At 55.6% G+C, this 15,718-nt stretch overlaps 7 protein-coding genes across 7 annotated transcripts; 4 read left to right on the top strand and 3 right to left on the bottom strand.

Moving 5' to 3' along the window:
• Positions 1 to 304: 304 nt before the first annotated feature.
• J7T55_004764 (pi31 proteasome regulator) lies at positions 305 to 1,510 on the top strand (the record flags this gene model as incomplete). The annotated part of the gene is made up of 1 exon (XM_053130488.1): positions 305 to 1,510. One exon carries the CDS (start codon positions 305 to 307, stop codon positions 1,508 to 1,510), a length of 1,206 nt encoding a protein of 401 aa, XP_052991191.1.
• A 744-nt stretch (positions 1,511 to 2,254) lies between these two features.
• Positions 2,255 to 5,608, bottom strand: J7T55_004763 (uncharacterized protein; the record flags this gene model as incomplete). The annotated part of the gene is made up of 4 exons (XM_053130487.1): positions 2,255 to 3,882; positions 3,951 to 4,152; positions 4,344 to 5,193; positions 5,271 to 5,608. 4 exons carry the CDS (start codon positions 5,606 to 5,608, stop codon positions 2,255 to 2,257), a joined length of 3,018 nt encoding a protein of 1,005 aa, XP_052991190.1.
• Positions 5,609 to 6,660: 1,052 nt separating this feature from the next.
• Positions 6,661 to 7,614, top strand: J7T55_004762 (uncharacterized protein; the record flags this gene model as incomplete). The annotated part of the gene is made up of 1 exon (XM_053130486.1): positions 6,661 to 7,614. The coding sequence occupies one exon, from the start codon at positions 6,661 to 6,663 to the stop codon at positions 7,612 to 7,614; it is 954 nt and encodes a 317-aa protein (XP_052991189.1).
• A 102-nt stretch (positions 7,615 to 7,716) lies between these two features.
• J7T55_004761 (uncharacterized protein) lies at positions 7,717 to 8,401 on the bottom strand (the record flags this gene model as incomplete). Its single annotated transcript, XM_053130485.1, has 2 exons — positions 7,717 to 8,038; positions 8,115 to 8,401. The coding sequence occupies 2 exons, from the start codon at positions 8,399 to 8,401 to the stop codon at positions 7,717 to 7,719; spliced, it is 609 nt and encodes a 202-aa protein (XP_052991188.1).
• Positions 8,402 to 9,070: 669 nt separating this feature from the next.
• On the top strand, positions 9,071 to 10,449 carry J7T55_004760 (uncharacterized protein; the record flags this gene model as incomplete). Its single annotated transcript, XM_053130484.1, has 5 exons — positions 9,071 to 9,123; positions 9,254 to 9,510; positions 9,637 to 9,821; positions 9,903 to 10,006; positions 10,101 to 10,449. The coding sequence occupies 5 exons, from the start codon at positions 9,071 to 9,073 to the stop codon at positions 10,447 to 10,449; spliced, it is 948 nt and encodes a 315-aa protein (XP_052991187.1).
• A 1,100-nt stretch (positions 10,450 to 11,549) lies between these two features.
• Positions 11,550 to 13,253, top strand: J7T55_004759 (glycoside hydrolase family 76 protein; the record flags this gene model as incomplete). Its single annotated transcript, XM_053130483.1, has 3 exons — positions 11,550 to 11,664; positions 11,723 to 11,790; positions 11,985 to 13,253. The coding sequence occupies 3 exons, from the start codon at positions 11,550 to 11,552 to the stop codon at positions 13,251 to 13,253; spliced, it is 1,452 nt and encodes a 483-aa protein (XP_052991186.1).
• Positions 13,254 to 13,590: 337 nt separating this feature from the next.
• J7T55_004758 (histidinol-phosphate aminotransferase) lies at positions 13,591 to 14,935 on the bottom strand (the record flags this gene model as incomplete). Its single annotated transcript, XM_053130482.1, has 2 exons — positions 13,591 to 14,794; positions 14,862 to 14,935. 2 exons carry the CDS (start codon positions 14,933 to 14,935, stop codon positions 13,591 to 13,593), a joined length of 1,278 nt encoding a protein of 425 aa, XP_052991185.1.
• Between the last annotated feature and the right edge of the window lie 783 nt (positions 14,936 to 15,718).

The raw sequence follows: 15,718 nt of genomic DNA, 5'->3' as shown, positions 1-15,718 counted from the left end.
GGGGTAGCTAGCTTCCCCCGCAGCAGATCTTGGCCTCTGATGCTCCCCTTGAACTCAGCCCTACGGTTAGGCAGACCCCTCTGACGCCACCACTACCAGCTGCAGCTCCCAAGCCTCCAACCACCTCAACGGCGGAGGCCTGAACTTTCTATTCAAACTTATTAGCTACAACTCCTCTCCAAGCTCTCCCTCTTTCTCTACATCCTCCTCGTAACTCTCTTACGGTCTACAACAGACAAACCCGACGCAGTAACAAAGTCACACATCCAGTCATCACAGCTTGGAACCCATCCAACGATCAGCTATGGCAAGCAACCCCCTCAGCCCGCAGAACGTTCTGCAGGGCATGGCAGACGCCTTGCCTACCCACGAGAAAGACGATTCCACATCAGATATGAGCAGCTCTGCAGAGGCCATTGCCCTTTTCACACATTCCTGCATGATCAAGCTTGGCTTCCGACTGCTTGGCTTCAACGAGGACCAGAAAAACGGTACCTATCACTCCCATCCTCGCATTTATCTCGACCTGCTTGAGCTGACTTGCCACCCAGAAACGGAATGCCAGGCACTGGCGCCTCGTCTTCCACCAAGATGGAATGCCTCTGTATCTTCCTACTCCTTTCTCTACGCACACACCCAGTCCTCCATGCAGTTCGTCGTCAAAGTAGATCGCATGGGGGGCAAGGCCGAGATCCGCGGGCTTGCAGTGGGCGACGAGCGCATTGTGCGACTCGAGGTCACACCGAGAGACTATGTTTCCAGTTCAGCACTGCCACTGCGCATCACCATCGACGCCGATGGCAATGAGGACCGCAGCGACCTGCCGTCCAAACTGCAAAATGTCTTCATTTCTCCAGAGCGGATGGCCGACCTGGCGTCCCTCCTCAAGATCAACATCATTCAGAAGCTCATCCCAGGCCTGCAAAAGGAGGGCTACGAGGACACGAACCCGGACGACCGAGCAGCGCGTCAAGATGCAGACCGACAGGGCCGGGAGGGCCCGAGCAACCCGCGCCCACCTCCGCCTGGACTGCCGGAGCCTGCGCGTCCATACCCCTTCGACGACCCTCTTGCGGCACCACCTCGCAGGCCGGTGCCGGCGGGTGAATTTGCCCCTCCCGACTTTGAGGACGAGTTTGAGATCAACAGACCACTACGTGGACCTCTCCGCATGCCCGGCGACGGTCGCTCGCCGTTCAATATCGGACACGATGACCTTCACCCTCCCGGACTTGGACCGCACGATCCTCTGAGAGGATCATTTGTGCCCGGCGGAGGCCTGCCGAGACCAGGTGGTATGGGCGGTGGCATGCACCCTACGTTCGACGACCCGTTGTTCCAAGGGCCGGGTGGAGGCGGACAGGCAGGATATGACCCACAAGCGCCGCCCGGTGCGCGCTGGGATCCTCTGGGACCCGGCGGGCCTGGACCGAGATTTGGCGGTGGACGGCCCGGAGGTGGCTTTGGCGGTGGCGGTGGCGGTAATCCCTTTGGCGGAGATATAATTTGAGCCTCGGCTGTGAAATTGGGAGGGACTGTTCGTATTCAAGTAGATAATTTGTGACCTGCCACCAGCAAGATTGGACCAGTGCAGCTTGTTGAATGAACAATACCGCAGTTGCCTTCTCACATACTAGTCCATCAATATCTGAGTGCAATGCCCGGAGGCCTGTCGAAATAGCCTACGAATCTGTCTACCAGCCATTGGGTGGCCGATTCTGCGCCAACCTTTTCTTATCCCTTCATCTCTGCTGTTCGTGTTCCATACTGTGCAATTTTCAAGGGCTTCACTATTTTGAAATGCGTTTCTTCGGCGGTGATGAGGCGAAGGTGCATGAAATCAGCCAAATCAAGGCACATTAGCCGCTGCAATGATACGCTATCTAATTTTTTTTGTTCGGTCCCTTCTAAAACACCAGGGCCCTGATTATTTACCAAGTTGTATACGGGGTTTGGGTAGGGCTATCAAGCTCTTGCCAAGTTGTGTGCATGAAGTTGGAGAGAGGTATCGACATAAATAGAAAAGCACCGCGTGGAACCACCATGATCTTCCCGTCCTCAGGCAGCTTGCTTTCCAACATCCCATATCCAAGTGGCGGGATGTTATACTCGGCACATCCGACATAGGTACTGTCACCCCTGTGTTTGGAAGAGAGACAAAAAGGCCACCCAAGGGTTTAGAAACGACTTCGAGACCTTTGACACAACCTTCGTGCGCCTGTAACGCGTCCGGTACATCCTTCATCTCAGCCTCTCATTGAGCCGTTGCCAGCTCATTCAGCTTGCTCTTCTCATCCTCCGTGAGCATGCCGTACCAGTTTTGGAAATCAGCAATGTTCTCTCTCGCCGCGCGTACAAAGAATTCGGACAAGTACTGCTGTGTCTCATCGTCCCGCATCCTGCTGCTGGCTCCCTCGGCCAGGTTCATGAGAGTCTGCGCGCTGGCTCCCAGGCCAACGGTGTCGAGCTCGTCCTCCCAGCCCTCATCGCCGTCGTCCTCGTCCGCATCAGCAAATTCTGCGGCCGCAGCGGCCGCGGCATTAGCCGCGCCTTGAACCCCAGACGCGGAGATGAGCTCCTCAATCAGAACCTTCAGTATCTTGAGCGTTGCAGGAATCAAAGTGTACTGGTCTGGATTCTGCTTAGCTCGCGAACGTGTCAATATTCTCCCGTCACTGGGCTGCATGATAAGATCGCCCTTGACCATGGTCTGAGCAAGGCGTCCATCATTCAATGAATAGATCTTGGAGAGGGCAATGACATTCTGACGAATCTCGTCGTAGCCCGCAAAGTTGACAGAGTTTTCCAGCCACTTGCTCAGGACCACCTGGAGGCCATTGTGGCCACTGATGTCAATGTTGCTGAGGAATTGTACGACGTCACCGGCTTGCATTAGTGACAAGCGCGCGAAGACGATGATTAGGGACTGGATGAAAGGGGCAGCCTCAGCCGTGGCCAGTCGGTTAGCCACAGCCTGTAACAGCTTCTCCAGATAAGGACCCAGACGCTCAGGGCCGGCCTTTTCCACAAGCTCTGCGGCAAGTCCTCCAACCTCGGAAGCCGCATTGTCCTCAATACCGGGTCCCAATAGCCGGTCAATTATGATCAGACACGTTTCCAGTCCGGACTGGCCATTCTCGTCATGCCAACCGAGCACCTGATGGTGGTCGTGCATCAACATGTATTTGATTGCTTCGGCGCCAGGTCGCAGGACCTCACCCTCGGGCGACTGCAACAGCAGATTCTTCACCTTGGGAAGGGTCGCAGCCACGAACCCTGCTGGCAAGGGCTCAGAGCCATTCTGTACAAGTGGTACTAGAAGTTCACATGCGAGGGTGAGAAGCGGGTCGTCCGAGGTCATATCCGCAACGTTGAAGGCCCCGGTGATGGTTGGCAAAACTTTGGCGCACAGAGCCGCGTAAGATGCCGAGTCTGACAGACTCTGCACAAGTTCCTCGAACGCCTCACAGACCAGAACCGTAACTTGAAAGTTCGACGCGCCGTGCTTGGCGATCAAGAAAAGTAAGTCAATGGACTTGATGTCTGACGCGATCGCAACCCTCGGGTCGATGCCAATGACTGCTCGAAGTGCCTCGGCAAGAGTGACCAGGAGATCATCGGCATCCACCAGGTCAGTCATATCCTTTCCGTCGAGGAAGCCGTTGATAGCCACAAGCATCGGCACTTGGCGGTCTGCAGGCACATTGCCAGAGCTTACAAACCCTTCGACAGCCTTGACGCAAGCCACTTGGACAAGTTCCGAGCTGTCTCGGCTGACAGACTCTATCGTCCTGTCTACGATCCCAGCAACAGGGGGAAAGATCTGGGCCAAGGTACTGGCTACCAGAAAGCCTCGGGCGCGGAGAAGGGGCTGGTCTTGGCCTGGTAAATGGTCAGAGGGATTGAGGTCTGCTGTGGGGCGGGGGGGGCTTGGGGGGGGGGGGGCTTACCGATAGCATAATTGATCAATTCTACGTGGGCCTGAGCAACCTCAGGAGGGACAGCCTCTGAGCGATCTTGTAGATCACTGATGAGCATATTGAATAGATATAGACAAGCTTCTTGAGAGCGCCAGTCATGCTCGCCCGAGAACTGGCTCTTGGTGTAGGCGAAAAGTCCCTCCAATGCCCGTTGGTGAAGCCACTCTCCCACCTTTATTAGGAGATCTCCGCAAGCAGTACGCGCTGTGTAATTAGCTGTCACCTGCTGAATATTAGTCACAGATCCAGCTAGGGTTACAGTTCGTGTGAGACTAAGAAACAGGACAGCCAAGGGCTTCCAAACATGCCGATCCCTCCCAAATCCGTGCCAACGGGGACGTCGAAGGGTGTAGAAAAACGTACCGAAGTCTCCTCGGCAAGGTAAAGCGAGACATCAATATCCCACAGTTCCTCTTCCTCGTGAGTGATCCGACTGTAAGCTACCAGCAGCTTCATGAGGTCCAGTATCCAGGGTATCTCGTGGGCTGGCCCCGCACCGAGCTGGGCCTCGAGCTCTTTCTGCACTGGCGTGGCCCTCATGCACTGGTTGAGGAAGTCCAATTCTTCCAGGATCAAGAAGTCGAGGGTATAAGGCAGCCCGTCGGAATCCTCCAGCCTGCCCTGGCTTCCGTTGTCGATATAATTCGATTTGTAAGACTCCTGGAGGAGGGACAGCTCGTGCCAGGCAGCCTGGAAGAATGCAGTACTCTGGGGCAACAGAAGCGTGGGGAAGACGCTCTTGACCTTCATCAGCGTCTTGACCACCTGTAGCTTAAAGGCGATAATGCCGTTCCTGTACTCCCGCTGTGAGGCCTCTTCGGAGCTATCAGGCAGTTGGACCTGGAGAACCTGGGAGAAGAAAGGAAGCCAATTCTTGAGCGACTCCTCGGCAAAGCCCTTGACCTCCTTGGGGTGGTCATCCTTAACCATGTCCATAAGATCAAAACAACCACGGAAGACATGTACCGCGAGAGCACGCAGGGTAGGCTTCCGACCGTCGTTCACAGCAACATTAAACACGACGTCGATGATGGGGCGGGCCATGGAGAAGAATTGATCCTCGGTCAGGCTTTCCTCGACAATGTCGCTCAGGACCTTCAGGGCGCCGTAGAGGCGAACGTCGTTGCCACTGGCTATGATTTCGAGGAGGGCGGGGAGGAGTGAGGGCCATTTCTCGGGGAAGTCATTGTTGGCAATCTTTCCAACGACGTAACTGAGAAATGTTACTGACATGATCCTGCGAGCAGAGCTAGGATCCCCGCGGGGCCCAGTAGGGAGGGCATAGCGTACCTGACTGAAGCCTTGACCTTGCGGTCGGGCTCCTCACTCAGAGCCAGATCCAAGAGCTTGTGACGCAGCTGCTCTTTTGTGGATTCAGGAATGGGTACCTGGGGCCCCTCGCCATCATCGCCCTCTTCGCTCCAGTTGTGCTCTATGAAGCGGCGCAGGTAGGCCAGGGCGGCCTGGCGGATTTCTGTGGAGACGGAATTGTGAGCGGCGATGTTGGCGAGGGCGACTGGGAAGACGGGATTGGTCTGGGCATGTTTGAGGTCGAGTTCGGCGCGTTTTCGAGGCTCTTCGGCGGGGAGCTGGGTGTTTGCGAGCAGCTGGGCCAGCTGGTCCTCCATGTTGGCTGCTTGCCTTTTTCCGCCTGTCGCTCAGACTCGCTCGTGGATTGCGGGGTCCAGGGGCCTGGCTGATTGATTGATTGACAGACTGACAGACTGGTTTATACTGGCGGGCTTGGGCTGGGGCGGTGAGAAGATCAGATAAGAGGGCTGGGTGAATTGGAACGGCGTGGTGGACTAACCCAGGATATTCAAGCGATGCAGTTGCTAGACGAGTCTGCCTGGCAAGGTGGGTTGCTGGCGCGGGAGGTTTTGGGGATTTGGGGGGTAAAGGAGGGACTGGGTGGGTGCTGGGCGCTGGGCGAGCTTTTGGGTATGGTGGGGTTTCAAGCAAGCAAGTATTTATTTGGGTTTGGGCGTTGCATTGATCGACCAGACGCGTTCTCGGCCTGGGCCCAGCCCTGCTGAAAGGCAGGCACTTCTAGTCTTGCCTGTGGGCGTAATCCGCCGAAAATTGCTCTGGCTTCTCGAAGAATAGCAGGAACCTTGGGCCGACATGTCAGCTGCAGCTAGAGCTGCAGCTTTTTCCTGCTTCGATCACGGGCTTGTGAAGCTCGAGGACGTGACGCGGTCGAGTCGCGTAAATAGGGAGCGACACCACCAGCTCAGACTAGCCTAAAGGAGTCGCATATCCATCCCCATCTGATATAGACAAATGCCATTCCCGTCTCAACTGCACATCATCTACAGCTTCCATGCCTGGGCCCCCCACCTTCTAGTCTATCAACAGGTAGGCAACTCACTTGTCCATTCTGCCAAGACTTTCTCGAGCCTCCAAATAGGATATCACGAAGATCATGATCGAGTCAACACTTGCAGCTGCCCAAGAGCATGTCGAATTCGAGTCAAGAGGGCAAGGTCTAACGTTTCTCTAGGCCCCAACTAATGCAGCCTTGGGTGGGAAAGCATCCTGGAGCCACACACATAGCCATAGCTGCCTTGCAGCTCGCATTGGGGCCAGTCTACGGTGTCTTTGCCCGGGGGCTTCATAAGGTTGGCACGGTCCATGTCCATGAGCGTACCATCAGGATACTTCTTCAGGAAACTCAACCATGTCGATGCCACCTCCCGCAGTCCCCCTGCCCCTGCCGTCTGCTCCTGCAGGGGATGAAGGCCCGCCTCCGCCTCAGACAATAGAGGTGCCTATTGCTGAGGCTCGCACTCTATTCAACTCGTTTTCCAGCTTCCTCACCGTCTCCATTCATACCATCCTCTACTACCGCAGCATATATCCCAAGCAAACATTTCTCTCGGCCAAGGCATTCAACCTCCCCGTGCATCAATCTCGCCATCCGAAAGTATGCTCATGGATCAATGATGCCGTAGATGCAGTCATGGCCCAGGCTGCTAAGGGGAGGGTCGAGCGAGTGGCTGTGGTTATTCACGCTCCCGTCCACTCAGCCACATCCAAGGCCCCACCAATGCAGCAACCAGCCCCAGCGGGTGTTCTCGAGAGATGGATGTTTGATGTTTCCCACTTCCCAGCTTGGCCCGGCGGGATAGAAGCAATGAAAAACTTCCGTGGGGAGGAGGGAGGAGGCGACCAGTTACAGGAGGATGACGAGTTTGGAGAAGAGGATGTTGGCAGTGGTGATGACATTGCAGAAGATGCGGCTCTTGACACGGTTGCTGCCGACGGCGACCAGGCCGACACGGTCAACTGGACCGACGTCGACGAACAATTGCGCGGTACCGTACGCCGCCTTGCCTACGCCGGCGAGACCATGGAGGCCTTGCCGGTTGGTTGTACTTTCACCGTTGCGGTTGAGCTACGAGAAGAAGCTAGAGCTCCAATCGGCCACCCTCAGCCATGGATACCGTCCCAACCAGGTCTTCAGCCGGCCTCGAGGAAGCGCACCCGGAATGGTGTAGATGTTGGCGGAACGAAGACGACGCCTGTTCGCACAGTAGAGGCCGGACCGCTGTTCTTTGAGTGCTGGATTGAAGAAGGCCGGGCTAAAGCTACGCTCCAAAGCTCGCAGGGACAATCATCAGGTTCGTCGTGAATCACTCTTTCATGGAGCACGATCCATCCACCTCCAAAAAATCAATCCACATTGGGGTTTCTATCGCAGCTAAACATGAGCCCCAAATCCGGCACACAACCTTTAAAGTACCATCGCCCCTCCAAGCATCATTGCGGCTCCTGCTAGAACAGCGTTCTGCGTCATTCTAGGCATACCAGCAGTGACCACACTACTGCTTGGCTGAGAAGTAGCCGTTGCAGCGGTGGTTGTGGTCAATTTCTCGAGGCCCGCTGTGATGGTGACTGGCATAGTGTGGGAGCTGATATCGGCCATTGTCCCAGTACCAGTCGTCGTCACCATGGAGTAAGCTGTGGCCGTATTGCTGATAGTGAGGTCGATCGATGCTATCGACGAGGTGCAGCTGGCGGTGTTGGATGCAATAGAGCAAGATATGTCAGCCGTTCTGTCAGATCATGTCAGTCATCCCGAGTTCTGGCCGTCGCCCACCATTCGCAGCTTGAAAATTCCGAAGTACTCACACCACATTAGCTTGTGTCATATGGACTTCCAGAACTTCGGATCCCTCCACGACCTCCATTCCCTTCCCAAGACCACATTGCAGGGAGGGCGCATCTGTTGGGCAGGTGAGGAAGAACGTCGTCGCTGTTGCGTCTGCGCCCATGACCGAGCCCATTATGGTCTGAGACTCGAGCATGGGCAAGATGATATCAACTACCGAAGAGCTTGCTGAGCTCCCTGTGGTGGATTGCGCAAATACAGAGCTAGCAGATACAGCCAGTAAGGGCAGGATAGTTCGTTGTGCCATGGTGATTTGATTCTGCATTGGTGCAAAGTATTGCGCTCGTGTTACTGCTGAGTTCACAATAAATAGAAACACACAACTGTATGGAATCACCTTTGTCTTCCTTGTGACAGATGAATGGTGTCTGACTGGCTCTTTATTCAACTGACTTGAACGGCCCGCTCACTCATCGCTCCCCCTTTAATTATATCGGTTACGGTTGCCGATGAAGCCTGACCGTTGATGGAGCAGGGTCCATCTCCATGCCCCTGGTGAGAATTGTCTTGGACGTGCCCACTTGCATAGCGAGGCTTTACCACAGGTACCTCTCTTTGGTCTCTTGCACCTGCTTCAATTGGACAAATCTACGGCTGTGTCCATAACAGCCTCGGAAGGCCCCAAGCACAGTTCCCGGATTGGGCGAGCATTTGGGACGTAAAGCATTATCGGACCAACGTACTTTTACATTGTTGCTCCGGCTTGACCAGAGCGAGAGCTGAGTATCTACGTCTGACTCGGCGTCAGTATGCTGTAGACGCTGTACTAAAATTGCACCCAGCTGCTCCACACCAATGAATGTGACAGACACATCAGGTCAACATCTCATCCTGCCACTGCCTGTCAGGCGGCTGATCGACTCCGGCCCACAGCGGGCGACCAGGGTCACGTAAATCCAAGATCATCGGCAGCTCCATGTCGAGCTCAAACAAGACTCTTGTTCGAGGAATCGAGCTGACTGGCCAAAAGTGAGCTGTGCTCGGCCAACGGCAAGTGGGAGGGGGGCAGCATCCGGGTCTCTGCGCCGAGAAGACAGGGCAAATCTCCGAGGGCTACTGACAAGCACGCTATCCCATTTGCTTGATCCATCGTGTCCAGGCTTGGCACCTCGTCCGCAGCCACGGCCAGAACGAATTCCCTTGCGGACCAACTCCCTACCATTACTGTCGGATTTATTGGGGGCCCCGAGGCCTCAGAGGAGCGCCAGAGGAGTGATGGGCTTCTTGGCAAGGTCAGACAAGCCAAGAGCCAAGACTTTGAAGTACCGCGGCCGTTGCCAATCACCCCAGGCCAGCGAGATAGGATGGAGGAGCTTGATTCTCCTTCCCTTTTGCTTAACCTTGGTCAATTCCTGGGTCCTCTTGTGAACTGAAACCCAGATTCTTACGACCCGACGTCCTGTGACTGTTTAGAGCTGGTTCAGAGGCCACGACCTCTCATCCACCGTCTCCAATGATCCGATAGCCCTTAGCCCCTCTAAGACCGCTCTGTCTTCCCAATCATGAGGAGCCTGTGGCCACCTCTGCCCCTCTTGCTGGTCGCTTTGGCGCCGGGCTTACTGCCGATCGCCGCCCAAGACTCGAGCTCTCAGTCCACCGTGTCCGTTTACGTTCCCGGATACGAAACCCAGAATTGGGAAGACCTAGCTGGCAGTGTTATTACCAGTGTATGTTGAGGCGCCTTTTGATGAACGATGCTAGTTTTCCGTTATCAGAAGTAGCTTTCACATTTGCTGACACCGCTCCAGGACAGCACCGCGACAACATATACCGTCTTCTGTGCTGATGCGAAAGACTGTCAAATATCGGGGCCTTTGCCCTTCACCTTTGCCGAGGGGCCGAGTACTTTCAGGTACTCGGGGTCTATAGAAAGCCAGCTGTTAGTCCCTCGGCCTGAAGACCTTCACTCTTGGTCGCCCACCGCTGCAACGACTGACTCGCTTTAGCACGGCTGTAATATCATGTCAGCTCGCATCCACGACCGCCGCGACGTGTACGGAGTATTCGTCGTTCGGCTCGAATTTCGAGGAAAACAACATCACAGGTCCGACTGAAATGACCCGTACCGTGACCTACTCGGGCACCGAGGTCCAATGGGGGACTTTGCTCATGACAACACCTGCACCCGCTGCTGCATCGCCGACCGTTGATAACCCGAATGGCACATTCGACCCATCGGACACGGCGTGGTACTTTCCTTCACCGACGAGCACATCCTGGGCTGAGGAGAGGTCGAATCCAAGAACCGTGCTGGTGTCGAGCGTCTTGGTGCTAGCGGCTGCATTGATGTTGTGAGGATCTATCGGATCGAGTGGTTGCTAAGACCATGCAGGCACAGGATGGGTGTGCAGTGGACAGCATAGCATATTGCCCTGGCGTTCCGGATTGGCATTGTTTGACAGCCGTCATGTTCTGCTCACCACAATTCATGACGATGCGGAGGATCAGATGCAAAGTTATACCCCATGTTTGCGAGCACTTGCATCTTTTTTGGAATGTCAAATCTATTTCTGTCCCATTCCTAGCATATGGCTCGACTGTAGTTCCTCCATGTCCACATAGACTAACTACCTCGTGTCAGAGACACTCTGGAATGGGCGGCAACTGACCGTCGTCATTTCCAAAGTCAAGTCACAGCAGTTGGCCCAAATTAGCGGGCGGCCGTTTCAAGTCCAACGGCGTGGCTTTGGGATTCAGCCAATGAGGGCTAGTAGACGCCCTTTTTGGGATCCAGCAGCAACTGTCTATGCGCCTGGGTCAGGAATCTGGGGATCGCCTCGAGGAACCCTGCAAATACCAACAAACCAGTCACTGCCGATCTGGTATACGCATCAGGGGCAAAGACATGCATACCGAAGAAAGAAACGAAACACAGCCAGGACAAGGGTATCGCGTCTCGTCTTTCATCCAAGCTTGATCATTCATCTAAAGCGCCAATTGGGTCGCAGGCATCTAAGCATTCTGTCCCTGCGCTTACATGCCCCTGTTGGGATAGGAGGTAATGCATACAAGACGTATCTCGAGCCCAGCTCTGTTGCTCCTGATTCAAGGCGATGATGGCTTCATCTTTCTGAAAAATTCCTGTCATTACTTGCTTCCCTTCCACCGCAGACACCTTGTCCTCCGTGACAGGCTGCAGGTCTTGTGTTAACAACCCTTGTACTTCCTTCACACGTGGGTTGTCTGTGCTCTTTGCACGAGGTGCACACGTCCAGGACTCGACGCTCGTCCAAGTGCCCTATTGAGACAGACGTTCTTTTCTCCATACATATCAGCCTCTCTTTTTATTTTGATTCCATCCAGCTGTACCATCTCATGAGTTCCGGTACTGTAGTCCGAATTAATCGCGTCGTTTTGTCGCGAACTTCTCAAGCAACTACCTGGAGGCCGCCACCATGGCACCCTTTCCCGCCGCCATCGCCGCCATCGCCGCTGTGTTGGCTTTCTTCACCGACATCACCGTTGGCGTCACAATCACGCCTCCTCCTAACCTGAACCTCGGTGAGGCCAGTAAGTTTACCATGCAGTCTTTTGCAAAGTCAAGGCTCAGGACTGACAGGTTCCACAGCATCCATCAAAGGCGTGGCCAGGACCATTGCAGAGGGGGCTCTGTCGTACTACTCCGGCAACGCGACGGTAAGGAGCATCTCCTGTTAGCGGTAGCGGCTTAAATGGTCAGACGACGCAACTGTTTGCTCAGAACTGTTTGCTATGAAGACCGATGTGGCTCAGCAAACCCATCCCTCCCCCCTCCCCCTCCCGGGCCACAATGCAGGCCTGTACACACACAGGTCATTATCTTCTTTCAGCATCACTGACACCCTCCTTAGGAATTTGTTGATCTGCCGTCCCCTTACTACTGGTGGGAATGTGGTGCTCTCATGGGTGCCATACTTGATTATTCTCATTATACAGCCGACAGCAGCTATGATGACCTCTTGTCCACCGCTCTGTCCACCAACATTGGCCCAAATTACGACCTGATGATACCAAAGTATCAGGGACAAGAGGGCAACGATGATCAAGCATTCTGGACCTTTAACATGCTTACAGCGGCCGAGCGAAATTTTCCACAAGTCGACGACGTAAACGTTCCTTCTTGGCTCCAGGTTGCAGAGAACTCCTGGAATAGTCTTGCAGGCCGCTGGAACATGTCGGCATGTGGCGGTGGCTTACTGTGGCAAATATTTGAAGACAATCCCAACGGCCTCAATTATCGGAACTCCGTCAGCAACGGAGGATTATTCCAGATCAGCGCGCGCTTGTACCGGGCGACGGGCAACCAGACCTATCTCGACTGGGCAAACAAGGTCTGGGACTGGTCAAGGGCCCTCAAAATGATCGATGACGAATACATAGTGTACGATGGCGCCAACTCCGATCAAAATTGCACCGACATGAATCCTATATCCTTCAGCTATTCTGCCGGCATCTACCTGTACGGCGCTGCTGTCCTGGCCAATACCACTGCGGGCGATGCTGCTTCAACTTGGTTGCAGCGTACGGAGGGCCTGCTGCAGGGGAGCAAGAGCTTCTTCACCCCGTACAGCAATGCGACAAATATCATGTACGAGCACGCTTGCGAGCAGGTGGACCTTTGCAACACGGACATGAAGTCCTTCAAAGGCTACCTCTCACGGTTCATGTACGCGTCTACCCTGATGGTTTCATCCATCCAAGACACCGTACAGGAACTCCTCAATACCTCCGCCACGGCAGCAGCAAACTCGTGCTCGGGAGGCGAAGACTCGGCGACGTGCGGGCAGAAATGGTATGTCGGGGGCTTCGACGGCAGCGTTGGGCTTGGGCAGCAGATGTGCGCGCTGGAGACCGTCCAGGGACACCTGGCACGGCAAGCCGCTGCGCCGCTAGGCAAGGGGGAGATAAAGGACGTGAGGCAATCGGCGGCGACGGAAACGGCCAACGCCGGCGCGAGCCCGACCGCCCCGACCGACAGCTCCGAGTCCAGCTCCGCAGCCACCACGTCGATGGATACTAGGAGATCGAAGTCGGCTGGTGTCGCGGTGGTTCCTGGACTCGAGCGGCTTTGGAATGCGTTGGGGCTGGGGCTGTTCACGGTTGTCTTCGCAATGGTTTAGGGCACTGCTGCTTGGCTCTGGATGGATGACCGCTTGCCTCGGGGAATCATTGTTTGAGGTCATTTTTTCAGGTTCTTTTTGGCAAGGCGGCAAAATGCTGCAAGACCCATGAGGGATTGGGCAACATATGGGAGTCAGGCGTTCATAGAGGGTACAATCCCAGATAGTGAAGTAACAATCAAATTTTGAAAGCCAAAATTAGGACTGACAGTCAGGTAGGTCCGTTATTGAGCATCCAGGGGTGGAAAAGTTCTGTCGTGAACGGTCCGTGACAGGAATGTGGATGAAGCCTCTATTTTGTCTATCCGTTTTCACAGAAATTAGTGCAGCCACTGGTCTATGCAACAACACCGCTGGCCTCCTTTTCCCTCCTTTCCTCATCGCTAGGGGTCTGTATGCCCCTCACCTCAGCCAATGTCTTCCTAATCGATTCCAAGAACCGCGTGATCTCCGCCTCAGTGCCGACCGTGATCCTCAAGCACCCTTCACAACCGTGCTCCTTGCCCCTGAACCTGACCACGACGCCCTTGGTCTCCGCCAGGCCCTCATAGACCGCGAGCGCCGTCTTGTTGTCCGGCTTGCCCTCGGTGTTCACTATCTCGTACAACAGGAAGTTGCTCTCAGTACCGCCGCGCAGCCTCCCGACGCCGGGGACCTTGGCCAGCTCGGCGATGAGCCTGTCCCTCTGCTCGACCAGCCTGGCCCTGTTCTCGCGCATGGCGCCGAGGCCGTCGGCGGACAGCACGTACGACGCCAAGGCGCTCGTGGGCGACGACACGTTGTAGGGGGCCTTGAGGCTGTTGAGCATGCGGGCCACGGGCGGCGCGCAGAAGGCGGCGCCCAGCCTGATGCCGGCCATGCCGAAGGCCTTGGACAGCGTCTGCATGACGACAAGGTTGGGCCACTCGTTGACCCACTCGGCCAGCGACGCCTCGCCCTTGTCGCTGCCCGCGAAGTCGACGTAGGCCTCGTCCAGCACCACGACGCCGTTCCACTTCGGGTGCTCCAGCACCCTCCGCACGTCCTCCTTGGCCAGCAGCGAGCCCGTCGGGTTGCCGGGCGAGCACAGGTAGACCAGCTTGATGTGGTTGGCGTCGGCGTCGTCGAGCGCGGCCAGGATGGCGGGCACGTCCAGCTGGAAGCCGGGCGCGGGGAGCAAGGGCACCTTGAACAGGCCGACGTCGTTGACGTCGGCGGAGACGGCGTACATGCCGTAGGTGGGCGGGCACACGAGGATCTGGTCGCGGCCGGGGACGCAGAAGCAGCGCAGCAGTGCGTCGATGGCCTCGTCGGAGCCGACGCCGACGAAGAGGTTCTCCGGGGTGAGTGCCTTGTCCGTGTGGGCGTGGGTGCCGCGCAAGTTGCACAGCAGCTGCTTGAGGTCGTGCTGGTGCGGGTCTGGGTAGCGGTGCAGGCCTAGGAGGTCCAGCCTGGCCGCGTTGCCATTCTGTAGGGCGGCTGAGGCCTGCTGAGAGATGGGCGGGCCGTAGGCGTTCTCATTGGCGTCAAGGAGGATGTTGTGCCCGTCATCTTTATAATCACTGAGGGTTTTCTTGGTGAGCCTCAATTGAATTATTCATATGGACCGGGCTCTTAGTGCCTACTCACTCTCTTGCGCAACGGTATGGTTGCAGTCTAAGGATGTTTGGTCGAGCGCATGTCTCGAGGTTGAAGGGGGACATGTTGACGTCAATGAATGAATTTTCACCAACCAACGCAGCTGGTGAAGAACAGACAGCCTGATCAGTCGAACTAACAGCTTCTGTGAGAGACAGGCAGTATTTATGAAGTTGAGGTGAGTCAAATTGACGATGCAGATAACCCGGGGATTGAGTCACAGACAGGGCCCCTGTATGAAGCCGTGTCTTGGAGCTTTTGCAGTGCCCACAGTGCCGGCCCGCCGCCGTCCGTGTTTTGCTTCGGCTGCGGCTCCGAGCCCGGAGATGACTGCAACAGTTTCCATCTGCGGGCCGGCTCGTCTCGACCAGACTCATGGATCTGCTTCCACCGTCTGTTGCACTTGGTCGAGTGGACTGTGCATGGTAACAACGGCTGCTAAGGCTCAGAAAGTAAGATCACCGACTGCGAGGGTTTGCGTATGAGGGCAACCCAGAGGGGTATCCTCATCAAAGACAGTCCGTCCACTGGTAATTACCCTGCAGCCGGCCATGTCAACATCAACGCGTTTTATTGTTCTGATACCAAAGACCCTGTGTGCTGACATAGACTATATGCATGTACTTCTTTGACGATATGCTGCTCAGGTATTGGTCCCCTCTGACTGCGCGTCAATGATAACCTGACGGGGACATGAGGTTGTATATCTCCACATCAAGCGCTTACTTTTCTGCCCGAGCCACACCCGAAGAATCCGGTAAAATCCCATGGATGACGATGTATGAGCGGCCTTGCTGCTTGAAGCCTTCAAGGATCCCCCAACTCCCCCACAGCGGAGACGTGACCCC

This window comes from Diaporthe amygdali, assembly GCF_026229845.1.
Source record: "Diaporthe amygdali strain CAA958 chromosome Unknown NODE_23_length_778278_cov_65_433824, whole genome shotgun sequence".
Taxonomy (NCBI): Eukaryota; Fungi; Ascomycota; class Sordariomycetes; order Diaporthales; family Diaporthaceae; genus Diaporthe; species Diaporthe amygdali.
Note: the sequence above shows the minus strand (reverse complement) of the source record. Positions and strands in the feature narration are given on the sequence as shown.